The 27,803-nt window shown below is 43.7% G+C and overlaps 1 protein-coding gene across 2 annotated transcripts in view; it reads right to left on the bottom strand.

Moving 5' to 3' along the window:
• The window catches only part of PPP4R4 (protein phosphatase 4 regulatory subunit 4), a 72,016-nt gene extending 46,451 nt beyond the window's left edge, over positions 1 to 25,565 (bottom strand). Inside the window, exons 1-2 of one of the 2 annotated variants that reach the window (XM_040975571.1) lie at positions 25,313 to 25,565; positions 24,043 to 24,116 (exon numbers count right to left, since the gene is read on the bottom strand). In XM_040975571.1, coding sequence (XP_040831505.1) covers positions 24,043 to 24,116; positions 25,313 to 25,426 — 188 coding nt within the window. In that variant the 5' untranslated portion in view covers positions 25,427 to 25,565. The remainder of the gene's footprint in view (positions 1 to 24,042; positions 24,117 to 25,312) is intronic. The other variant, XM_040975572.1, reaches the window with a different exon arrangement.
• Positions 25,566 to 27,803: the final 2,238 nt, after the last annotated feature.

A 27,803-nucleotide genomic window follows, 5' to 3' on the forward strand; every position in this document is an offset into this window, starting at 1 on the left:
TAAAAGAAGCTGTCTTGCAGAGAAGAAAGGCTTCCTCTAGGCCTGGCATGGTATCCTAGTGGCTAAATCTTGGCCTTTCATGCCCCGAAATCCCATACAAGTGCCAGTTCATGATCCAGATACTCCACTTCCCATCCAGCTCTCTGCTTGTGGCATGGGAAAGAAGTCAAGAACAACCCAAAGGTTTTGGGCCCAGCGGCGTGGCCTAGCAGCTAAAGTCCTTGCCTTGAACGTGCCAGGATCCCATATGGGCACTGGTTCTAATCCCGGCAGCTCCACTTCTCATCCAGCTCCCTGCGTGTGGCCTGGGAAAGCAGTCGAGGACAGCCCAAAGCTTTGGGACCTTGCACCCATGTGTGGGAGACCCAGAAGAAGTTCCTGGACCCTGGCTTCGGATCGGCATAACATTGGCTGTTGCACTCACTTGGGGAGTGAATCATCAGATGGAAGATCTTCCTCTGTGTCTCTCCTCCTCTTTGTATATCTGACTTTCCAATAAATAAATAAAAATCTTAAAAAAAAAAAAAAAAAAAACCAAAGCCTTGGGACCCAACACCCATGTGGGAGAACCAGAAGAAGCTCCTGGCTCCTGGTCCATATAAATTCAGCTCTGGCCATTGCGGCCACTTGGGGAGTGAACCAGCGTACGGAAGATCTCTCTGTCTTTCCTACTCTCTTTCCAATAAAAATTTTAAAAATTTAAAAACTTCTTTGTTATTGAGTGCAGCAGGCTGTGAAACATAACACCATAACCATTTCACTGTGTCCACCATTCCAAGTGAATTATTTGAAGAGAAAAACCAGAATGAAAGAGAAGGACATGTTATAGGGCACTATGTCAAAAGGGAAGAAAATCACAAAGGAAATTAAAGCTAAAAACAAAAATACAACCTGTGGGGGTGGAATGGTGGCCCATAAGAGATGTGTACATCCTAATCCTGGAACCTGGAGGAAAATGGTCTTAACTGTAAAAAGAATGTCACGATGTAGAGGTCATTCTGGGTTAGCCAAGCAGGCCTCAAATCCAGTAACGAGTGTCCTCAAAGCAAACACTGGGAGAAGACAGAAGAGGAGAAGAAGGTTGGGCACACCTGAAGAGATATGAGCCAAGTGGCCCCAGGCCAAGGGAAGCTGGGATTATCCTCCAAGGCTCTGCTGGCGTCTCCACGTCAGACTCTGGTGGCCAGAACTGTGAGAGTGAATTTTTGTTGTTTGAAGCTGCCTACTGCAGCCCAAAATAAATAAATATACTAGGAGAACATTGACAGAAAAGAGAATTATCTGAAAAAGCTTAATATGACACATCTAGCCCAGAGGGGAGGTTCAGTAATATCTCTGGAAAGAACTGAAGAATAAATGGCTAGCTGGAAGAATGTATGTCAAGAGTATGTAATACCAAACATTTATTCTCTGAATCTTACTAACATACAACCAGAAAAAAGAAAGAACATGATCTTAAATATCTCATAGACATGTAGACAAAACATTTCAGAGGAAAGCAATAAAAAACAAAGGAATATAAAACATAAACTGCCAGATTTTAGTCATAAAATGCTAACAATTACATTCAGTACAAATAGCCTAAGAACATTAACTAAAAGGAAAGATGAGTAGAATGGATTTTTAAAAAGGATAAATCAATTACATACAGCCTAGAAGCTGACCTCAAATTCATATCCTCAGGGTGAGAGTGAAAAATGGAAAATGATACATCATGGAAAAAGTGAGTCAAAAGGAAGCAGGAGCGGCCATGCCAACATCAGATACAGTAAAGCTCAGAGAAAAGAACATCTACACAAATAGAACATCACATAATGATACAAGGGGCGGTCACCCAAAGAAGTAACCATTTTCAATGCACAGACACCAAACAGGATTGCAACCAGTCTGAAGCCCAAATGATAGAACTGAAAGGAGAAACAAGGAGAACCAGATGGAGATTTTAACATCACTCTCTTAACAATTTTCACAATAACTTCAAAGAAAAACTCAACAAGAACATTCAAGGGTCCTTTAAAAAATTTCAGAGGAAATGAAATGAAGATAAATTTGTGGTATAAAAAACTTGCCGTAAGTCCATGCATGTAAGGAGTCTTCAAAAGGTGAGAAAAGTGAGCATTAATAAAGACCAAAGATACGCACAGATTTCAAATGTTTTGAGTGCCAGAATAAACATCCTATAATTCAATTTTCCATGTACTTTTTAAAAATGTTCTTAGTTTAGGACTCGCCAGTATCCTCATTCACCAAGATAAAATAGACATTTCTGAAATACCAACAACAGCAGAGTACACATTCCATTAAAATACCCAAAGAACACTTACAAAGAAAATCCATATTGTTCCATAAACTTCAACAAATTTCTAGAAGCTGAATTTATGCAAAGATAGTTCTCCAACTGTATGGTATCAAACCAGAAATCAACAAGAAAGGTAACAGAAACTCATGAAAACTAAACCACACAATTTGATATTCTCCAAAGAAGGTCAAAGAAAAAGTCTCAACAAATTTTTAAAGACAGTGAGCTGAACTGTCAACAGGAATCTGTGTTCACAGTAAGTGCAGGGCAGAGGGGCAATGACGCATATGGAAGAACAGAGTGACGGCAGTAAGCCATCCGATCATGAACAGAGCCAGGACTGGTGCAGTGCTCCTCTTCCTTCCTCCTGGGTCCCTCTGCTTTTCCCAGAGCTCCCAATGGGGGCCTGTGGGGATGGAGCATCCGGAGGTTACAACCTCTGGGGTCTGCAGGAGTCACTAGGAAGGGCCCAGGAAAGAATTTATCATTTTCAATGGAAAACAAGTGGAGATTGGTAATGACAATGACTTTCTACCTTGAATCTGGATTTGCCACACCTTTCTTCAGCTGACACAGCTGCTTCAGGAGTAAGGACCTTTTAGTTCATCCACTTTACAGGTAACACACAGCATTTCAAGCGATGTAGTGTCTTTGAAAAAGGGACCAAATCCAACAACTCATGCCATATTAGACATACCTGTAAATAAATTTATGACACGAAAAAAAGAGAAAAATCCCAAACCAATAATATAACCGTCCACTTCAAAAACCTAGAAAAATAATCATAAGACAAGCTGGAGGAAGTGTAACACAGTGATATATAAAAGGAATAGTTACGCACCATGATCAATTAAGGTTTATACCAAGGTTGCAAGGCCTCTTCATTAGTCAAAGTGAATAAAACCCATTATCATACCAAACTAAAGGAATTAAAGGTCATGTGATCATATCAATGCAGAAAAAAATCAGACAAAATTCAATATGGACAGTAAACTTAAAATTCACTATCACAAGCACTCAAAAATATTAAAATATGTAAAAGACTTGCGGGCTAATAATTATACAACAGTGATAAAAGAAATCTAAACAATGAGAAAGACTTGCTATGTTCATTGGTCGGGCAATTCAACACAATGAATATGTCAATCCAAAATGGTTTATAGCTTTAACACAATCCTATCAAAATCCCAACAAGAATTTTGGGAGATTCAGGTAATATTTTTCTATAATTAGTATGGTAAATCAAAGAATGATAATACATGTAACAACTTTGAAAAAGAAGAATGAAGTGGAGGAATCCATTAACTCAATTTAAAGATTTATTCTACAGTTACAGTATTCAAAACTGCATAGTATTGGTGGGCAGAGAAAGACACAAATCAGCCAAACACAAGAGAGCCTGGAAATAGAATTCCCAAAATGATGCCCAACTTATTTTTGCTTGGCAAAGGTAGAAAGGCATTTCAATGCAGAAAGAGAGTATTTATGGCAAAGGATGTTGCAGCAACTGAATACCCATTGGCAAAAAAAAAAAAAGAAGAAGAAGAAGAAAAAGAAAAAGAAAAAGGAAGGAAGGAAGGAAGGAAGGAAGGAAAGAAAAAGAAAGAAAGAAAGAAAGAAAGAAAGAAAGAAAGAAAGAAAGAAAGAAAGAAAGAAAGAAAGAAAGAAAGAAAGAAAGAAAGAAAGGAAAGGAAAGGAAAGGAAAGGAAAGGAAAGGAAAGGAAAGGAAAGGAAAGGAAAGGAAAGGAAAGGAAAGGAAAGGAAAGGAAAGGAAAGGAAAGGAAAGGAAAGGAAAGGAAAGGAAAGGAAAGGAAGGAAAGGAAAGGAAAGGAAGGAAAAGAAAAGAAAAGAGAAGAAAGGAAAAGAAAAGAGAAGAGAAGAAAAGAAAAGAAAAGAAAAGAGAAGAAAAGAAAGGAAAGGAAAAGAAAAGAAAAGAGAAGAAAAGAAAAAGAGAGGGATGAACATTAGCCTAAGTCTCACGCTAACTCAAAAGGAATTACAGACTTAAATATAAAACATAAAACTGTCACTTGTGAAGTCAGTATCCCATCCTGGGGTACAGGTCTGAGTCTCTGCTACTCATTTCCAGTACCGCCCTGCTAACCCATCCAGGAAAACAGTAACAAGGCTCAACTAAGGCCAGCACACTCCCACAGAAGACCCAATGGAATGCCTCTCTCCTGGCTCTGTGCCATGTGGAGAAGGAACCAGCAGTTGAAAGAGATCTTATCTCTGCTTTGGTTTCTGTCATTCAGCCTTTCAAATAAAAAATAAATGTCTCATTAAAAAGAAAATGTCACATCACCTACTGTGGACTCTGTGGTCTCCGTGGTCCATGCTACCATCAGCCCCGTCCTGTGGACTCTGTGGTCTCTGTGACCTACGCTACCATCACTAGCCGGGAACAATCAGCACAGAATCACTAACCCAAAAACAATCCGCATAGATAGAAGTGTAAATAATAAACACAATTTGATGCAGTACCTGCCATTTCTAAATAAATTCTTTATCAATGTTACATTTTTATTTTAATGAAGGAGGTTTCCCAGACTTCAAATCCTAAACTTTTCAAGAAAAACCCAGGCACAAGAAGCAATTATCATGGACACAACTCTTCGCCCTAATTGTGAAAGTCTTTGGTCTATGTTCCTTTTCTAGGATACTTAGTCCAAAACATAAAGGACACAAACCCACTCAGCAAACCATTCTTTTAAAGTGAAAAAGAACTGGGTTAATCATCTGATATGTGCACTCATGGCTAAAAGGGAAAGGGAGGAAAAAAATCAGACTAGTTAAATAAATGAATTTAGGACAGCTACCGTTCAAATTCTAAATTAATGTTACTAATTATTTTATTCCCATTGGGAGATGCACTTATTTTAAAGAGCCATTTATGGTAACAGATTAAACCAATGAAAAACAAGTGAATTCGCTCAAGCATCCTTTATTGTAACAAAGTATTTCACAGTCTTCCTCATTGTTCCAGCTTCTACCACTATCAGGCAATCAAAAGTGAGTTTCTGACCCGCTGCAAGCCAAGGATGTCTTGCCCAGATTTCATATTTCCCAATGCCTAGCACAGTAACATACGGCAGGCGTCCAGAAATATTTGCAGATTGAAGTTTGAATTTGTTTACTTTTCACATCACCAACTCATTCCTATTATCTTATTACCTGGGAATCTATCCTATATTTTTAACCCGTTGTGCTCTCCAGGCTCTAACCTTTCTCCCAGTTTGACTGGCTTGAGTATCAGCCTGAGCTTCCCTATTGCTTCAGTTAGGCTCTCGTCAATTGCCTTACATCTTCAATGCTCTCCCTCCTAACAACAAAATTTTTAAAAAGTACCCTATCACTATATGCCAGGCATTGTGATAATAAGTACCTTGCCTGAATCCTTTTTTTTCTCCTCACAATAATCTTGTAATGTGGGTAGATATTATTATTAGCCCCATTTTACACAGGCAGGGATTTGGGAACAGAGAAAAGGTATTTGCCCTTAGAAAGAAGAGATACAGCCTACACACACCCATGCTGCTACTACACTGTCCTACCTCCCTTCCGAATCACACACTCAGCTGCTTCTCCGCCCTACTCCTGCTCCTCAGTTATGCCTAACACTCTCCAAAGCATGCAGTGAGGGGAGCGGAAAACTGGTCCTTAACAGTGCTGGGGTAGAATACAAAATGATAACCAATTTGTGGGCAATCAAGAAAGGGACGGAAATACAGTATGTGAAGCTGCCTTAAACATTTTCAAATGTTAGGGCCCGGCGCGGTGGCGCAAGTGGTTAAGGTCCTCGCCTTGCATGCCTGGGATCCCATATGGGCTCCGGTTCTATCCCGGCAGCCCCGCTTCCCTTCCAGCTCCCTGCCTGTGGCCCGGGAAAGCAGTCGAGGACGGCTCAAAGCTTTGGGACCCTGCACCCGCGTGGGAGACCAAGAAGAGGCTCCTGGCTTCGGATCGGCATAGCATCGGCCGTAGCACTCACTTAGGGAGTGAATCATCGGACGGAAGATCTTCCTCTCTGTCTCTCCTCTCTGTATATCCTCCTTTCCAATAAAAATAAATAAATAAAAATAAATCTTAAAAAAAAACATTTTCAAATGTTAGCTTTCAAAATGAAGCTATCTGTGGTAGTTGATGAAATTCTTGTTATTCCCCAGAAAGAATAAGCTATACGTTAGGACAGCTCCAGCAGCCAACACCATCTTCCATTGTACCTCGCTCCTACCATCTAAGAACACAAACACTAAGTAAGAAGATTCACACAATAAGAATTCTGACTGTGCAACAGAAAGCTCTAGTTCTCTTCCAATCTTCAATGTAGTTTAATAAATCTTAAACCAAATGGAGAAGGAGCAGATGTTACTCAAAAAAGATGCTAATGAGGCCAGCCACCCCTGCACCTGAGAATCCAGCATTGCTACAGTTTGGCATGTGCAAGATATTAGATAATGTGCATTTATTTCCACAGAACCAGCCATTCTAGCCCCAGCTGCTCCCATAGAAGATCCCAAGGCACACATAATATTCAGACTGCCAACACTGGGCTATAATATACAACCATGGGGCAGATGTCACACAGACTTGCCTTTGAGTTCATGATGAAAACTAAACTTCATGTAGTTCATATTTAAGTATTTATTTATTCAAGTATCTTGCTTTAACGAACAGGATGAAAAAGAGAGCAACCTTAGTATATGAACCTTCCACAAAAGGCAAAGCCGCCTTGTTGGGTAGGAGCCATCCAATGGTGGGCTGCCCAAGGACCGTGAAATTATTTCATCTGGCCCTGCCAGGGCAGTCACAGGCAGGACTCAGAATTCAATCAAAGCACAGCAGGCTCATTTTTAAGTTGATAATTTTGTATAGGCTGCAAATGATGTTATAAATATCTGAACAGCCCTTGACACAAATAAAAGCTTCCCACCCAAAGCAAAGCTGACTGATAGAGTCAGGAACCTAAAGCTGAAGACCCTGAACAGCAATCCCCAGCAGCAGAGGCAAGTGTTCAAATACAAAACACTGCCACATGAGTACCAGGAACCCAAGCCCAGTGTGACATCTTCACAACACCGCCTTCAAAGTCAGTAAGGTTAGAGACCCATTCAAAACCTGACTATATTCATCATGCTTAGGATCACAAAGGAATAAATTACATTTTTTTAAAAAAAGATTTTATTTCTTTTTATCAGAAAGGCAGAATTAGAGAGAAGGAGAGACAGAGAAGATCTTCCATCCACAGGTTCACTCTCCAAAGAGTCACAAGAGCCAGGGCCAACCCAAAGCCAGGAGCCAGGAGCTTCTCCAAGGTCTCCCAAGCAGATGCAGGGTCCCAAAGCTTTGGGGCATCCTCTGCTGCTTTTCCAGGACACAAACAGGGAGCTGGATGGGAAGTGGGGCTGTCAGGACACAAACTAAAGCTTCTAATGGGAGGGTTAGCCAATTAAGCCAACACACCAGGTCCACAAATTATACTTTTCATCAGGTCCAAAGGAGAGTAAAAGAAAAATAACATTTAATGGCCTGCTATTTACCAAGAAAGACACTTTATATACATTAGAACATTAATTTTTACAGAATATGAGCAATGTCTTTCCATGTTTACTTTACAACTGAGGAGGCAGAGTCTCAGAAGAGGGAAAAAGGTAACTCATCCCATCAGCCACGCAGTAAGAATGAGAGCTGGGACTCCAGCTCACCATCTCTACGTCCAGAGCCTTGCAGCCACGAGGCCGCCTTGGACTACTGTCTCATCCCAAGGACTCGAACCTCGTCCTCACTGGTTCTGGAGAATTACCACGCTGGGGTGGTGTGCACAGGTGCCATCCATGACATTTCCTTGTTTTAGTCTGCACTGCTCATTTGGAATTTATCATACTACAATTTGATATTCACAAGATTAATGTTAACTTTAATATATTTTTGCTTTATTAGACATACAAGGATAATTAACATTAAATTTTAGCTTCCATTACAAACATTAATATGCATGCATATTAACACCTATATATATGCCAGATCACATTTTTAAATGTATTTGTTACTGTGAGTTATACACACACACACAAAAAAAAAAGGTTGACAATCACTATTCTACAGTGTTAGTGCAAAGCGTAAAAGGAAAGATTGCCAAGGTCTGTCCTAAATACACAAGGATCAGTAGGAAGAAGGAAGGTATGTCAAAATGAGGCAAGAAGTAATTATGTAAATGTCTGGAAGACTTCTGAAAACACTGTAAGCCCATCTGCTATTTTTTTCAACTACCCTTTCTATTTACCCAATGACAAAAAAAAAGTTTTAAAAAACCATTTAAAAATATAAAAAGATATGGAGGTCCTAGTGCAGTAGCCTAGCAGCTAAAGTCCTTACCTTGCACACACTGGGATCCCATATGGGTGCCAGTTCTAATCCTGTGACCCCACTTTCCATCCAGCTCCCTGCCTGTGGCCTGGGAAAGCAGTTGAGGACGGACCAAAGCCTTGGGACCCTGCACCTGCTTGGGAAACTCGGAAGAGGCTCCGGGCTTCAGATTGGCGCAGCTCTAGCCACTACAGCCGTTTGGGGAGTGAATCAGTGGACAAAGGATCTTGCTCTCTGTCTCTCCTCCTCCCTGTATAACTGACTTTCCAATAAAAATAAAATAAATTAAAAAAAAAAAGATATAGAGCTGCATTGGAATATGGTAGGGGAATAGGACTAGAAACTTGGGAGGGAAAATAGTAAACAACACCTATAAAAGAGATAAAAGCAGGCCAAGTGCTTGGCGCCCCAAAGGACAGCATTAAAGAGCCATCACAGCAGGGAAGACCCAGTTAACTATCCCACAGAAAACAGGTGGATTAGCAAGCTCAGCCATTCGGTACAAGGACTGCCTGGTGCAGGGCAACAGGTCCAGATTCTCCAGCAAATCTACTAATGCCTCATGCCAGACACAGGATGTGTCAGACAACAAATACTGGGCAAGTACTTAAGAATACTGAGGAGAAAAAGAAAAGAAAAACAATACTGAGAATAAAGATTATGAAATTATTCCCAGGTTTTCCTCCAGAATGATTTCAGGTTTCTCAAGAAGTAGAGGGTTACTGATACCAAAAACGACGGTTTCTGTCCCAGGCCCACTGGATCTGAACGCCCAGTGCAGGTATCTGGTCTGCAGCTCAGGAGGCGGCCAACTGCAGCCAGACTGGGAAATCGCAGCACAGAGCTGGGGACTGACACTGGGAATAGATAACGTGACCCAGAAGGAGTCCCAGAGCGCTGCCTATCTGCTCACTTGACGGATATTACCATAAGAGAGGCACTGACTCAGAAGAAACAGAATACAAATAAATCAATTATAATACATAAAAGCTTATTAGTCACCCAAAAAAACCAATCTGGAAAAGCTGTGTACAATAAAAAACAAGCTGTGTACAATATGACTCCTTTTCTCCAATGCTCAAGAGAGACTACTATGCACTGTAGGGGTAGAGAGCTTCAGGGACGTCCCTGGCCTCCTGTGCACTGCGGAAATGAAGAAATCAACCTCTGCAGACACCAAAACCTGCTCCAGGTCAACCCAATACTACTGTCGGGGGGAAACATAACCTCCGGGGCCCAGTGCGATAGCTCAGCAGTGCTGGGATCCCATATGGGTGCCGGTTCTAATCCCAGCTGCCCCACTTCCCATCCAGCTCCCTGCTTGTGGCCTGGAAAAGCAGTTGAGGACGGTCCAAAGCCTTGGGACCCTGCACCCATGTGGGAAATCCAGAAGAGACTCTGGGCTCCTGGCTTCGGATCAGTGTAGTTCCGGCCGTTGCGGCCACTTGGGGAGCGAATCAGCAGACAGAACATCTTCCTCTCCTCCTCTCTGTATATCTGACTTTGCAACAAAAAATAAATATTTTTAAAAATAACCTCCACAAACAATATGGAAAAAATACTAGTCTTACCCACTTTCCTGTAGCCCTTGAACCTTTTTACCCTAATTAACTATGTAAAGATTGTCAAAATAAAAAAATAAATAAATAACCTCCACAAAGCAAGACACTGATTTTTAAATACCTATTTATCCTATAAGATCTCTCATGGATTTCAAAACAACAATCATGAAAATTAACTTTTTAGACATTCCCATTATTCCTTTTCAAAATATATGAATTAGAAGACCTCTAAATATCCTAAAAGAAAAGTTTTACCAAGTTTTATTAACAAAAGTTGTATATATTCAATTATATACAATCTGATTTTTAGTAAATTGCAAATTGATGAATTCTAAATATGTACATATTTATGAATACAAAGTGATCATGATATTTTGGTGTATGTATACATTAAAAATGCTTATCACAACCAAGCTACTTGAGTTTTTCTATGACATACATGTCATGTGCCATGTCGAGCACTACAGACACCGAAACAATTGAACTGTCTGTTGGTCATCTCTGTAAGCATACTGATGCCAACAGCCAAACGACACATTCCTTGGGACATGCCCATTAGTAAGCAACACATGACTACTCAACAGATTTACTCTCTCGGGAGATTTTGAGGATACAAGTATCTAAGGATATATCACCTCATATACAATCCAAAGAGTAAATAATTCAAGTGGGATACTCAGACCTAGGGATACAGATGTATCCCTTCGTAACCACATATACACCTGCCTACATATTCTAGGTAAGACACACACACCCTGAAATGCCAAGAGTCTAATACACTGTCCACAACACGAGGTCCTCACACTATATGTGTGAATCAAGATGAAACTAAGCACAATATCAGATTTTCTAAATCATAATAGGTTTTGATCTTTACAACAAAATAAATATGTTTTGATAAAACAAGTCATTCTATTATGTATATATTGACCTGAACAAAGCAAAGATTCAGAAATGCACACATTAAGCACACAAATAACTGAAAATGGTGCAGTATTTTTTAAGAGATAGTGGTCAAAAGAATCAGAGATGTCCCGTTCCCCCTGAGCTCTTTCTGGGACTGGAGAAAGCAAGTATTTCTGAAGGGATGGGAAACTGATGTACTAATGATATGAAGATCATTTATAATTGGGATAACAGTCACAATACCAAGAAGAAATCTTTGCTTCACTAATAGCTCATTCTCTTTCTCTCACTCACTGTATTGACACAATACAGTGAGGCTAAATGATGTGCCCCAGGTCACACAGCTGGCTGGTGGCCATGCTCCGCATTTCTTAGCAACAAGAACGAAAAGAACACCAGCTTATAATTCCCACCACCTAATAAAAGAAACAAAAATGGTAATGTTGCTCATAGTAAACATGAGACTAGAGGTAAGTCAAAAAATACAAATTATTTTGGTATATTGATGTGTGTCCTGAAAAAAAAAAAAAAACAGCCACATCTATGATCCTACTAGTACACACACACACACACACACACACACACACACACACAAACACAGTTTTCGAAAGTAAAAATACTAAAATTTTGAAGACCCAAATGAATCTCCTCTCTCCTGGCTTCAGCTTGGCCCAGTGCTGGCTTCAACCTGGCCAAGTCCCAGCTGTTGCAACCATCTGGGGAATGAGCCAGTGAGCCAGCAGATGTAGCTCTCTCTCTCCGCCCCCTCTGTGTGTGTAACTTTCAAGTAAATAAACCTGAGGAGACCAGCTATTAGCATCAGAAGAAACCAGCAACAGCATATAAGAACTGTCTATACCTGGGGCTGCCAGGATTAGAACCGGCATCCATACGGGATCCTGGCACATGCAAGGCAAGGACACTGGTTAGTCCCTACTGCTCTGCTTTCAACCCAGCTTCCTGCTAACATGCCTAGGAAAGCAGCAGAAGATGGCCCACATATTTAGGTCCCTGCCATCCCCATGGAAGACCTAGAGGAGGCCCAGATTCCTGGCTTTGGCTTGGCCAGTCCTGGCTGTTGTAGCCATTTGGGGAGTGAACCAGCAGATGAAAGGTGTCTCTCTGTAATTATTTTTAAGTAAGTAAACAAATCTTAAAAATATATATATAAGCTGAAACATTAATATGAGATATAGTACATTTCAAAGTAAAGAACAATTCAAGAGATAAACATTACATGCATTCAAATATGAAGTTTCATCATACATGAACTCACAATAAAGATGACAGATTTGAAAGGAGAAATAGATAAATTCACAATTAGAGTCTTGACTACTTTTCCATAACCAACAGAACAAGCAGACAGGAGACACACAGAAAACTTAAACAACACCATAACCAACTTGTCCAAAATGCCACCTATAGAAAATTCTATCCAGCACCAGAACACACCTTTCTTTTCCAGCGTTCACAGAATATTCACCAAGATCAATGACATTCGGGGCCATAAAACCTCCGCAAAAACTAAAGTCAGGCAAAGTAGGTTTGGTGACCTTTCTGTACAGTACTGAGCTTTCTGGAAGCCAATTAAAAAAAAAAAAGATTTCTAAGAACTGTCAAACAACTACAGGAAGAAAAGCATATATACACTGTGTCCACATGTGTCCTCCTGTGCCTCATAGCATCCCAGCCACAGCGAGCAGAACTCTCCCTGAACACACTGCTTCCCTCCACAGGCTTGCAAATACACTTCATGGATTTACAACTGATAGAATTTCCAAGCAAATACACTTATGAACATGATTTAGAAAACTTGCACCCTTACTGCCATGCAAACATAGCTTATAAATATACTACACAGAAACTATGAATCCTGAGTGTATTAGACTTCTCAGATTCACTTTTAAAACCTGAACATACATTTTTATGCAGCTAAAACCTTGTCCTGCCCAAACCATTCACAACCCAATTACAACGTGTAAAACTCTTTATCCGAAGAAAAGAATACATTGTTCAATTCCAATTCTTTTTTCAGTTTGGCAAAATGAAAGATATTTTTGCTTTATTATCTATTATTGCAGCCAATCCTTAATGAAATATGCAAGCTTTTTACATATGATTTTTTAAAGGCTCTGAACAATTAACTACCCAAACACCAAAAAAAAAAGGAAAAAAGGAAATGAGCCAAATTTCCATCCACCAATGAATAAATAAATAAAATGTGCTATATGCACAAAATGGAAGAGTTATCAATAATAAATAGGAGTAAATTATTGATTCATGCAACATTATAGATGAATTTCAAAATAATGATGTTGAGTGAATGAGAATGGACGGAATAGACACTGTGGGAATCATTTCTATAGATTTCCAGAAGCTGCAAGCTCATCTATGGCTAACGGCAGACCTGCCATTCTGAACCAGGACAGGCTCATCTATGGCTAACGGCAGACCTGCCATTCTGAACCAGGACAAGCTCATCTATGGCTAACGGTGGATCTGTCATTCTGAACCAGGACAAGCTCATCTATGGTTAACGGCGGATCTGTCATTCTGAACCAGGACAAGCTCATCTATGGCTAATGGCAGACCTGCCATTCTGAACCAGGACAAGCTCATCTATGGTTAACGGCGGATCTGTCATTCTGAACCAGGAAGAAACTCAGAGAGGAGGTGAGGTATGACACAGGGACACAAAGTCACTTTTTCAGATGATGAGTATGTTCATTATATGAATGATGATGGTTTTACATGTGTGTACATATGTCAATATTCATCAAATTGCCCGGTTTATATGTCATTTATTGAATGCCAATTATGCCTCAACAAAGCTGCAAAGTAGGGGAAAAGCATACCATTTGACCCTGCATTCTATTCTTAAACATTTACACAAAAGATATGAAAACATGTGTCTACATTCTAACACAGGCAGAATCAATCCATAGTAGCACAGAGGAGATCAGGGGTCCCTAAGGGCCAGGGGGAACGGGTCATTTTTTCCAGTGGAATGGGAAAATTCTACATTCTTACTAGAGTGCTGGTCATACCACTGGATACATTTGACAGAACTCATAAAACCACAAATTATTTAAATTAAACCTCAATAAAATAATTTTCAAAAAACTGGACGGTGGAGTAGGTAGGGGAGGCTTTGATGACCCAATCCAGAAAACTAATACCTGGAGAGAAACCTTGATAGCCTCATGAAGTTGCTGAACGAGAAATGTCCTATACATCCAGAGTCAATTATGCTTTGAACCGCAAACAGATGATTCAAAAAATACCAGCTATCCTCAGTGCACATAACTTGGAGTCCTCCACATGCATTCCCTCCACTTGTCTCAAGAACCCAAAGACAGAAACCTTGGCATATGCATTTCAGATATGAGATCTGGGCTTAAAGAAGTTAAGCAACTTGCCCGAGATCTGTAAAAAGGGGGAGTGCTTCCACCTCCAAGGAAAATTCTGGGTCTTTCTCAATATAAAGCACTTTCAGCTCAACATTTAGATTCTCAATGTCCAGGGTACTTGTTAACCGGGATTGATCACTATTCTACTGAGAGCTAATAAAATGCATTTTTCCTTAAATTATTTTCTGGACTACTAATACATGCTGCTACAACATCATTAATTTTCTGGTAAACTCCTAACACACAAGCACTTCCAAATATTTTCTATATTGTAACTGTTTTTGTAACATAAGGATTTAACATTTTTAATGTAAACATATGCTTATATAGAATTCAAAGTAAAATATTACAAACAATTTCCATTTCTGACCATTATGGCCATTTGGGGAGTGAACTGTGGTTGGAAGACCTCTCTGTGTGTCTGTCTCTCATGCGCCCTCTTGTTCTCTCTCTCTGTAACTCTTTCAAATAAAATGAATAAATCTTTTCTAAAGAAATTTAAGGTTAGAGTCAAGCAATACAATTCCAACTTTTTAACTGGGAATTAATTAGATACAATTAGGATAAGACTCACCCTCCCTGCGTTGGTATGAATTACCTGTTCATCAATTGCCCATGAACTTCCTGAAGTATCCTTACATTTCCTATCATAAGTACATTATACTTATATAACTTACCCCATAACTTAGTCAAACCTATATAATTATTCATTTTAATTTTATTATAGAAGTATAAAGATATTATAAATAAGTAACTCAGTAATTCTGGGTCAGCCTTGTGGTGTGGCAAGTAACCCATGAGCTGCAATGCTGGCATCCCATTTGGGTGCCAACTCATGTCCTGGCTGCTCTGTTTCTGATCCAGCTCCTTAACGGCCTGCCAAAGTACTAAAAAAAAAAAGGACCCACATGCAGGGCTCCTGCTACTCATGTGCAAGACCCGAAGAAGCTCCCAGCTCCTGGCCTCAGCCTGGCCCCACGCTGGCACGGAAGCCATCTGGGGAAAGAATCTGTGGATGGAATCGCTCTCTCCTTCTCTGAGTCTCTCTCTGTAACTCTTTCCAAAATAAATAAATCTTTATAAGCAGGTATCCTTACAACATGAAACCTTCGCTCCACTCTCCAAAATCTCTAGGTGCCTTCAATGACATTATATGGGTCACTTCTACATGGATGAAAATAGTTTACTTTTTATTTCTAAGCTTTGGGTACAGATCTTCACAAAATAGTCTGCTTTCTACTGATGTCACAGAGAGAACCTTCTGGAGTGTCAGTAAATGGGGAAAAGAAACAGATGCCTCCCAGGGCTGTTCTCCTAACAAAAGACCAGGAAAAGGAGACAGGAAACAATCCCCACGCCCCTGATATTCCAAGACCTGGTATTTTTCCAAAACATAGAATTTATAGCTTCAGTCATATGTCCCTATCGGTAATGGAAGATAACTGGCTGAAATCCACTATATATTCCTCTTAATACGTGAAACAGTGATCCCTCTGTCTAAAACACTGAAAAATGAAGATGCCTGCATTTTGACATAGAAAGGCAAGTCATTCATACATCACTGTCACAGAGAATGACAACTTGAGCAATTACGTTAACATAAGATCTCTTGAGACCAGCATCGTAGCACACTGAGTTAGGCCAGTGCCCATGATGCCAGCATCCTATATCACATCACAACCTGGTTTCTCTCCCTCGGACCCAGCTCCCTGCTAAGGCACCTGGCAAGGCAGCGGAACATGGCACAAACTCTTGCACCTCTGATACTAATGTACAGGAGACCCATGTGGAGTTGCCGGCTCTGGCCTTCAGTCTGGCATAACCTTGGCCATTACAGCTACTTGAACAGTGAATCAATAAATGGAAGACTATTTTTCTCTTTGTCCCTGTTCCTGCCACTCTCCCCTACCTCTGGCTCTGTCACTCTGACTTTTAAGTAAAACCAAGTAAGTCTTAAAAGAAATGATAAAATAAAATGACCCTTTGAATCATTAAAAGTGCAGGGTCTAGGATGGTTCTAGAAAGAGATCAAGACTCCAGCATCCACTTTATCTCTCTTTCTTAGAGAAAATGTAATAAAACAACCCAACTCCTAAAAGACAACCTTACCACCAAGCTAACCAACACTGACTGTAAAAACTTAAGAAACTTTCTGTCCTGCAAAGAAAAAAGTTAGAAAATATAAGTAAATTGTGCACAGAAAAAGAGAAATGCCTAAAAGCTATTAATTAGCTTTGCCTACCTAGCAGGTAGCTCATTACCAATATGCTACAAATTACGTACCGGGAAGTTGGCCATTTTGCTCCTTTAAAATAGAAGCTGGGACCACTATTAAAAATATTGGCAGAAGTAGAAATTGGCAAAAGTAATTTAGATAGCTATTTAGCACTATCATTTAAGATGGTTTATATGTATATTTTATAACCCTTAATTCTATTTCAAGGAGAATCCTTTAAAAGAACACATACATGTATATTTCAAGAGACTTTGTACAGAAATGTTTATAATGGCATGAGTCCATAAAAGCCAAAAACTGGAAATTAGCTAAATAACCTTCACAAAGAAATAAACTGTAGCATATTCATCTAACAGAACAACATACAGCAATGGGAATGCATCATCAGGGTCAGCACGGTGGCACATCAGGTTAGTTCATCCTCCACCAGTGGCACCAGCATCCCATATCAACACCAGTTTGAGCACTGACCACTCCACTTCTACTCCAACTCCCTGCTAATGGCCTGGGAAATCAGCAGAGGACAACCTAAGTGTCCCTGGGTCCCTGCACCCATATGAGAGGCCCAGAAAAAGCTCCTGGCCCCTAACTTTGGATGGGCCTTGTTCCAGCCATTACAGCCATTTGGGGAGTAAGCCAATGGATACAGAATCTCTCTCTCTCCCTCCCTCCCTCCCTTTCTAATAGAAATGAATCTTAAAAATAAAAAAGGAAAAAAGAAAATGTGCAATCTATTGTTCCATACAAGGCAGATAAATCTTTTTTTAAAATGTTGAATAAAAGAAGCTGAGCCTGGGATCACACTAAGGTTCCTGGGATCACACTAAGAACTTCAGAGTTCTAGCGCAAACCAACCATGGACGAGGTTCTAAGTCAGGAGAGTGGCTGCCCTTGGATGGGAGTGGGGGGTGGGAATGGGGCTGTCACAGAGGAGCTCAATGAAAACTGTTTCTTAAACCGGATGCTAGCTACATGAGCAAATCACCCGGGAAAAGTTGACACACTGTGTATTGGCAATTTGTGTTCATATTCATGTATATTCAAAATTTACTTAAAAAAAAAAGAAAGAAAGAAACCACATGTTTATGAGAGCACCTAGCTGAGATCCCACATTCACAAGTTTCTTTTTTAAATAAACCAAGACAAGGAAGAGGCCACGGGACCAAACTCAATGAAGAAATGAGAGAAGACTACCGTGGACAAAGCAAGGTCATCACAGGGCAGTTGGAAAGAAAGACAGCATCTCTCTCAAAAGAACGCCTCACCCCAGGACACAACACTCTCCCGGCCTGGCTGAGGGAAGCCTCAAAGTCCACAAGCAGGTTCCTCCGAGAATATCCAGATTTCTATCACTCGCTGAGTTACAACCAGGAGTGAGCCACAGTCTAAATTCAGCTTACATGGCAAAAACCTGTGAACCTGAAAAAGACTTGCTTCTGTGAGAACTCGGTTGAAGGTTCCAGAAAAACTCAATAAAGATAACAGCAAAGAAAACTATCATATCAGAAAAACTAACTTGCAAAAGACACGAAAAAAAAAATCAGAAAAATCCAGGACCATGCTTTCAGTTTCATAAGCATTAGCACTCAACTAAGCTTGACATTATAAATGCACTGGGGGAAGGGGTGCAGGGAGGGTGGGGGCAGCGACTTACTAAAAAAAGCAGATTCTGACCCACAATCAGCTGACCTACACTCAAAGAAAAGGTCATAGCTCAATGTCAAAATATTGGCAAAAGAACATGCCTAAGATAGGCATTGTTTGAGTGAGTTTACTTGTTATCATTTGGGTAACAGTTTGCATGTGCCCCAAAGGCCTACGCACAGGGAGGGGTCTTGGTCCCCCAAGGTCAGTGGGATAACTTTAACGATTAATGATCACAGTGTTCAGGAGGTGACCCCGATAGAAGGTCTTTAGGGTGCTAGGGGTTTATCCAGCTCTTCTAAGAGAGGTGCTTTGGTAACCCAATCCAGCCCAGCTGCCCCCCTGCCTACTGAGTCACCATAGGACCACTTCACACGAGCTCTGCCATTGCCAGCCTCCCAAGCACCACAACAACAGGGCGCCCTGATCCTGGGCTGTGAATCTCCAAACTCTGAGACCAGCCTTCTTCCTCCTCAGTTACTCCTCAAGGATTTCAGTGAAAGTATCACAATCGCACAAATACAACACTTTAACCAACTTACGGGATGAGCTAACCAGCTAGCTAGCCATCCTAACGGAGAGATTCCTCAAAGTCCCTATTGCTCACCAAAGAAAACTGGCCAAGCGATACTGACCACACATACACATATACATACATGTGAGTGTCCTCTTGGTCTCTCACAAACACACCATATACACACCCCTCATTCACCCACTGAAACAGAAAAATTGCCAAAGGCATCAAAACTAGTAAGAAAATGAGTCTAAAATATAAGCACATATACATAAGCTTTACACACAGCGCTTCACTCCTGAACTAGCTAATGGGATAGGTATTTTCAAAAGACAAAAAGCGAGCTGAGTTAGCAAAGCTGACTTCTGGAAGTCTCCCTTACTGCCTCGTTGCTACCCTCTGGTCCTGACACAGAAGAGGCATGCCAGGGCAGGGCTCTCAGCTGCCACCAGTGTGGGCACAATGATATGGCTGCAGGAATCTGTTATATCACTAGGGGGAGTACTTACACCTTAAAATTAAAACACACACACACACACACACACACACACACACACACACACACACGATCCCAGTTACAGATATACTTCAAAATATAAGCTGCTTTACCACTCACAGCACAAAGTGAGACTGTAAAGGCCACATGGAACTTCAGGAGCAACAGCAAATACTGCTTCAGACAAGGACATGTGTAAGAAAACGCAAACCTGTAAAACAGGTTGATCTTACTCAGGCTCAACATAAAATGCTTAGTTACAATTTATGAAGATTTTAGCTTTTGATAAACACTAACAGCAAATGAAATGAGAGAATACCTCTCATAATCTTCACTTGATAATTTCCTGACCTGTTACCTTATGAATTTCCTGGAAGACAGAATCAATGCCATTTCTCTTTAAAAAGTCTGAGATGTACCTTAGCCACCTAAGCAGCTTGGAAATGGGGCGACATGGGAGGGAACTAGCATTGATGGGGTATCATTTTTGTATGTGGCAGGTGCCTAACTTATAAGGCAAACACCACAAGTAACTCACTCACAGTCACATAGATGGCAAACAGCAGAATGAGATCTAACCTAAGCCTGCTTGATTCTATTGCCCACAATAAAAAAAAAAAAGTTCTTGATTGAGCATTTTCATCATCTTACATACATTGCATTCCATTACAAGACATATATTTACATCCCAGCCAAGAACAAGAGTGAGATAAGAAAAGAAGCAACATAAAACATGGCTTATCTGGGCTGGCACAGTAGCCTAATGGCTGAATCTTTGCTTGCAACCACCAGGATTCCATATGGGCACCAGTTTGTGTTCCAATTGCTCCACTTCCCATCCAGCTCTCTGCTTATGGCCTGGGAAAACAGTTGAGGACGACCCAAGTCTTGGGACCCTGCACCTGTATGGGAGACCTGGAAGAAACTCCGGGTTCCTGGCTTTGGATTGGCTCAGCTCCAGCTGTTGCAGCCACTTGGGGAGTGAACCAGCAGACAGAAGATCCTCCTCTCTGTATCTCCTTCCTGTAAAGCTGCCTTTCCCATTTAAAAAAAAATATTTAAAAATATATACACATGGCTTATCTTCCAAGACCTCTTACAGTCTATTCAGGCAAACATATGCACAAAAGCACAGGGTTGAGCCTAGAGTAACAATGAACTACCAGCTATGCAGCGCAGTCACAGTGACAGGCAAGCTCAGAGCAGCCCAGAATCCATGTGTGGTGAGCAGCTGGAGAGGACCTGGTGACAGAAACAGGGTTACATGTGGTTCTTGGGGGCAGTAAATCCTGCCAGGACAGTGAATACAGGCAAGACTGCTTGCCAAAGTGAGCACCAACAGTTACAACAGTTACCAGCATGTGGAAACACGACTGACCCAGGCTATAGCATGGATGAATCTTACACACAGTCAAGACCAAGCCAGAAAGCAGGTGAGAACTGCCAGAAGATGGGAGGGTTGGGAAATGAGGCAGGATTACTAACAGTACAGGAGTTCTTGGGGGGGGGGGGGGGCAATTAGAAGTCTTTTGAAATTGACTACAGAAACGTTCTACAATTTCATGACTATGGAGTCTGTCTGTGGCTCAGCGCGGTAAGCTTCTGTCTACAATGCCAGCATCCCGTGGGAACGCCTGTTCAACTCCCAGTTGCTCCACTTCTGATCCAGCTCCCTACTAACGTACCTGGGAAGGCATCAGATAACAGCCCACGCATTTGGATTCCTACCATCCCTGTGGGATGTGAATGTTCCAGGCTCCTGGCTTCTACTTGGCCCAAACCTGGCCATGGAAGTCAGTTAGGAAGTGAACCAGTAATGGAAGATCTCGTTCCCCTTTCTGCATAACTCTGCCTTTAAAATCGTTTTTTTTAATTTTACAAATATACTCTAAACCACTAACTTGTACAATTTAAATGAGTGTACTAGATGTAATGTGAATCCTATTTCAACTAAAGCCATTTAGGAAGTGAAGGACTCTTGGGATGTCACAGTGTCCAGCTGGAATGCAGTCACGCAGGCAGTATGCTGAATGCCAGGCTTAGGAATCAGAGCTTATCTGGCAATAAAGGTTTACGTAATTAAAGGTTACGTAATTAAAACACAATATACATACGTAGGACTCTAATACAATTTTTTGACATATTTTTAAGTACATTCTTAAAATATATGCCAAAATCAGAGAGAGAACAGAGAAAAAAATGCCATGCTATGATTTTGACTAAGACACAAGCTGTGACTATTAGGAAAGCTGTTTTGCTTCAGTGCTAAATGCCACAGCTGGGTATATCAGCATCCTATTTATGCAAAACCACAATTTCATCTGTGTCAAATCTCCAAATATCATAATGTTCTAAACTTAATTGTGAAAACAGCATTAACAACTGACCTGTTATGTCCTGGTCAGTTTGGTGCTCAGCAGGTAGCAGGGCTCTGTACATCACTCCTTCCACAGACACTTGGAACCAATTTAAACTGTAGCCACCAGCACCCCACTGACATGAAGTACTCCCTATCAATGCTTCACATTTGGCTCTGGGTTCTAATCTAACATAGTGGCCCCGAGTAGTTTTTCACATTCCAAATAAGAAAACAAACAAACAAAAATCAAACCCAAAGCAGAAACGCAGACAGCAAATACACCCATGGATGTCTGTGTGAATATTAAATATTCAAAAAAAAAATTTTAATGCCAAAATAAACCTGAAAATCACCAACAGAAGAAAGAACAAACTAGATTTGGGATCAGGTTCCATGGAACCAAACAAAACAAGAAAGGGGGTGGGTGAAGACTAAGTGACACCGAAAAGAGCTGAAGCCGCAGATGGGGAGGCCTTCAGAGCAGCCCCGCTCCCCGAATCCAAGGAAAGAAAGACGCTTTCACCCAGTTTTGGCATCGTCCCCCAGAAGCTGGCCTCCAGGTGAAGTTCCACATCCCTGCCCCGCCAGCCCCGCTGCGAGGCCACACACAACCAAACCAGTGTTCCCCTTCCAAGTCGTGCAGGGTGAGCCCCAAGAAACGCCAGGAGCCAGCGGATCTCTTTCAAAGCTCTGGTCTGAGATGGCCTATCTGTCTCCCCAAAGGTTCTGTGAGTGAGAACTATGCTCTCGCTCTGGGAAACAAAGCCCACTCGGACAACTCACCCCACTCACAGACAATAAAAGGAAAATGAAAAACAAAGAAGCTCTCCTCCACTAGAAACCTTAGCACTGCTATCTGGAGTAAGGTGTAAGCAGAACAAGATCCTCCATTTCCTCAGCGTAAGCAGGGCTTACACTACAGAGAATACGGCGGGATGAGGAAGTGCTGACTGTCCATCATTAACCCCCCACCGTGCTTCACTGGCCTATCTCCTTCAGCTCAGAGAATCACGGGAAAAGGCAAATGTTGGCAATTGTTGGAAACATGCTCATGATTAAGGGATAATAATTAATCAATAAAATGTCAAGATGGGCTAAAAGGTGCGAGTAAACAGCTCTAAGCAAACAGCAAAAATACATTCCGTTGGTACTAAAGAGTTTATTAAACAGGTGGAAACACTAAGCAAAAAGAGAAGATGAGAAACCACTTGAACGTGAAGCCCGAGACCCGAGATCACCGGGGAATGGTCTCCAGGAGAAGCATGCTCACATGCCAACCAGGCCACCAGCTGGCTAAAGAAGTAAGAAAACAGGAGAGGGATTTTTTTTTTAAACAGTATCATTCGTGACTATCACGGGACTGGAAACATGATCTGTGAACCAGAAAGGAAACTTGCCAGTACTTCAAACAGGCAAAGTCGACCTGAGCTGAGGAAACAAGGAGGATAAACGAGCCCAGTATTCAAAATCTGGTCCTGAGCCGAGAGTGGCACGGGGAGGGGGCACCATCACTTGCCACCAGCTGGGGGTGGGGCAGGCGGAGGCTGTGCAGGTTAAGGAAAGTTTCAAAGTAATTATACACAAAATGCCCTAGGCGATTTTCTATGTCCGAAGTATATTCAGTTACACACTGTTACTGCATTAATTTCTAAGAAACTAAATCTACAGCATAATTTTTAAGTGATTCAGAAAAATACCTTGCAAAGCTTTGCGATAATCATTTGCTGCAAGCAATTGTACGGAGCCTGTGAGCCGGCTTTAAACTTCAGTGACAGTTTAAACTTCAGTGACAGACAACACAGAAACCCGTCTCAGGCACACTTCCAGAGCCCGGGGTAAGAAGCCATCCCAACAGGACGCCCTGGGCAGCCGGCTGAACCACCACATCGTGGACGCCTTTTCCACACCGTAAAGGAGCCTACAATGCTCGCATTCTACAACGGACTTAAAAAAATAGTCCCTGGATACTCAGACCTTGTTTAAATGTCCTGAATCTTAAGTGAGAAAAGCCAACGCTGGGAAACGGGGAAGGGTGAACGTGAACAGAAGCCGTGTTCTGTAAATATTTATAAATTAAGACGTTTTCTTCGAGCTCAGTTGTGAAACCTCTTCAAGCCATACTTAAGTCTACTTTGCGACACAGGTGAGCTAGTGCTCACGCCCCCTGCTGAAGTGGGCTAAGCACACTCAGCCCGAGCAGGCACTGCGCCCTGTGTGCGCGCCGCGGAGGGGAAGGGCGGCAGGGAATACCTGAGCAGGTAAACAGCCCTCTCGATGTCACTGAGGTCTTCGTCAACTGTCAGCTTTTCTATTTCTTCTGGTGTCTGTCAAGTGAAAAATTTAAATATATATATACACACACACACACGCATATACATATGTGTGCATGTAAACATCGAGTCTGTGCACGCCCCTCCCCCATCTTCCCAGGGCGAGTCCAGAGGAATCAGAAAGTTTCACAATTCATCATTGCAAAGGAATCAAGGGCCCCAGGATTCTGGGCGACATCCGTCGCGGAGGTCGCTAAACGGGTGGGCAAGTTTGGGGGTGCGTTTCTGCTGGTTTCTCGGGTTCGTGCGGTTGCGGCTCGCAGACTGCAGCGCACACACTCCATCCCTCAAGCCCCGCGCCGGCTTCTCCCGCGCCTTCCACTGCAGGGGATGCTCCCGGGGCTGGGGGCGGACGGATGAAGATTGAAAACGGATGGGGATGAAAACGACCCGGACCAGCGGGGGTGGCGGGGACAGATTCTGGGGCTGGCAGGAAATCCAAGAAGCCAGGCATTGCGGCAGGTGGGAGTGGGGCAGGCTATCGGAGCCGGTAGGGGTCGGCAGGCAGAGGAGGGGTCGGGGAGCCAGAGTCGGCGAGGGGCGCAAGCTGGAGGCGGACTCCCCCCAAGGGGTAGGGCGCAGGTCCTGGGGCAGCGGTGGGGGCTGGGAGGAAAGGACGAGCGGTGACTCAGGATGGGCCCGAGGAGCCCAGAGGGCTTTGAAAAACCACCCCGGGAACGGAGGCTGACTGGGCAGGACGAGGAAAGCCGCGCTGGGGCCAGGGGGGCCGAGTTTGGCCTGACTTGGGGTGGATGGGACCTGGGGCCTTTCACGGAGTGGTGGGGGGCGCAGTGTGGACAGAGGGGTGAGCCCGGGACCCCGACTCCAGGGTCCAGAGAGACCCGGGATACCCCGGCAGAGGCGGGCTGAGGGGACAGCTCCCGGAGCGGGCTGAGGAGAGCAAGCCCCGAGGGCCGCGGCTGCCCGGAGAGGGAGGTCGCCGGGGTCGCCCCGAGGACAGCAGCTCGGCCGTTCCCGGCGTGGGCCGGGGGTCGGGCGACCACGAGTCGCCCACCGGCAGGAGCCCGCCTCTCGGGGAGCCGGGACCACGCCGAGGAAGGGGCCCCCGGGAGAGCCGGCTTAAGGTGACCGGCGCCGGGGCTGGCGAGAACCCTACCCTCCTCGACCCGCCCGACTCGGGAGGCGCCGGCCGGCCGGGCGCCCACGGGGCGTTTCTCGGCGGGGCGCACCTTGAGGCTCCGGCGGACCGGCCTCTCGATGATGGTGAGCTCCTGCAGGTCATCCATGTAGCCGAACAGGCTGTTCTGACTGAAATCCATGGCGGCGGGCGGCGGCGGATGCATGGACCGCCGGGCCCCCCTCGCCGCCCGGGCCCGAGCGGCCCCGGGATGCCGGACGCGCGCAGCCCCGCGGCCGCCCGCCCACCGGCCAGGACTTCGCGAAGCCGCTCTTGGCCGCCGCCGCCGCCGCGGGAGCCGAGCGGGGAGGCGGGCGCAGCGGCGCGGCCCGCCGAGGGGGCGGGGCCGGGGCGGGGCGACGCAGCCACGCCCGCCTCGGCCCCGCCCCCTCCGGGCGCCCGAGGCCGAACGCAACTGCCGCGCAACGTCGCTCCGGGCTCCCGCTCGGCCCCGCCCCGCCCCCTCGGCGCATGCGCGGCGCCCTCGCCCGGCGGCCCCGGAGCGAGGCCCTGAGGAAGGCGTTCGGAGACGCGGGCGGCGGGCTGGGCTCTCCCAAGCAGGTTATAAATCAAGCGGAATCTTATGTGTGAGTCTTTGGAAACAACCTAGCGTATATAGAATTGGATACTGACTGAGGTTTCAAACCTCCCCTCTGGCTCTTAAACCCTGAGGATAAGGGCGCTGAACGTCCTAACAATACGGTCGATCTCCCCACACTTTGCTTTCTCCAGTATTGCCTTTGGCATTGAAAGTGAAAAATAGCCCGTGGCGTACGCTTGCACTCTGACGGGCCAGTGGAAGGAGTAGAGCTGTGTGGGGTGAGGATGGGAAACAGGCCAGGACACGGGGAAGTGGCTTTCCTGTCCTTCCGTCCTGCCGTGGGCGTTAGTGAGGTCCCTGTTGATTTGTGACTGATACTGCATTTAACTTGCCATGTTTACCTGCCCAGCCCAGGAACGTAGATGCGATCCGATTTGAGCCTGGATGACCAGCCCTTATAGTGAATATTGGACTGAGTGCAGACAGAGCCGTGAAGGTGGCTTGTAGGGAACAGCAGGTTGGCGCTGAGAAAATGCAGAGTTTGACAGCGGAATCCGAGACTGCGTTAATTATTGCCTGGAGCCTGGCTGCCCAGAACCTTGAAGTCCAGGCCTGGCTCTGCCAGGACATGTGGTACAAAAGCCCTCGTGGACTGCTTCCTTATCTGAACTGCTTTTGTGCGGCGCTGTGTCTCAAGGTGACTTTGCAAAGAGAATTGCAGGACAGGTGCATCACTTTGGCACTTTTACAATGCAACTGAGGCCCGAGATTGCAAAGAGAGCCAGGGCTGGCCGGTCTGTGTGTTCCTTTAACAGCTGCTGCATGTGGACTTGAGCGCAAACCCCATTTTCCATAACCTCTCTGCCCCTTCCTTTCTTCAGCTCTAAGATAGGAATGAGAGCACTCAGCACCAAGTGTTGTTGGGAAAATTAAATGAAGTGATAGGCACACAATTCCTGGCATAAGTATTTACTGGTATGATTAATAATGCCACAAGACTAGTGTCCCGCTAGGCTGAGTTAATTGATTGTTCTGAGAGGCAAAATAATACTTCCCCAAAGATGGCAACGTCATAATCCCCTGAGCCTATAACTGTGTACATCAGGAAAAGGAACTTGGACGTGACAGATCCGAGGGTTTTGAGATGAGGAGAGATCCTGGGTTCTCCAGGCAGGCCTCATGTCAACAGAAGGTTCCTTCTGTGCAGCAGAAGGAGACGGGAGGGTTGTATCAGGGAATACAGGAGAGGCTTATCCCGCATGGCTGGCTTCCAAGATGGAGGGGAGCCCCAAGCCAGCATGAGACAAAGAGGGCATAAAAACAGAAAAGGACCTTGCAAAGTATCTCCTGAAGCCTTAATCTCAGACCCCGGGGGCCCCTTTCAGACTCCTGACTTCTAGAATGGTGAGAGAATCTAGGTGAGCTGTTCTCGGCCTCAAGGTCCTGTTACAGCAGGCAGGGGAGGCAAGCAAGCGTCTGTACAGGGAAAAGACATGAGTTTGCTTTGTACCTCAGACCAGTCATATACAAAAATCTTGAGTGGAAAAAAGCCCAAAGCATGAATTGCAAATCTTCCAATCTTCTGGAAGGAAATATAATAAAGTGGTTCTACCACATGTGAATAGCAATTCTTTTTTTTTTAAAGGAGGTGTATACTATTAAGTATAAAATGAATAAATCTTGATGCTTTTTTTAGATTTATTTTTATTAGAAAGGCATATCCAATTTAGGGAGATAGAGACAGAAAGATCTTCCATCTGCTGGTTCGCATCCCAGATGGCTGAAGCTGAGTCTATCTGAAGCCAAGATCCAGGAGCTTCTTCTGAGTCTCCTACACGAGTACAGGGTCCCAAGGTTTTGGCCCATCCTCTACTGTTTTCCCGAACAATAAGCAGAAAGCTGGATGAAAAGTGGAACAGCCAGGACACGAACTAGAGTCCCTACGGGAACCCAGCACTTGCAAGGTGAGGATTTGGCCATTGAACTATCTTGCTGGACCCAA

The sequence above is a fragment of the Ochotona curzoniae genome, unplaced genomic scaffold, assembly GCF_017591425.1.
Source record: "Ochotona curzoniae isolate NIBS_2020 unplaced genomic scaffold, NIBS_Ocur_1.0 contig_2688, whole genome shotgun sequence".
Lineage (NCBI taxonomy): Eukaryota > Metazoa > Chordata > Mammalia > Lagomorpha > Ochotonidae > Ochotona > Ochotona curzoniae.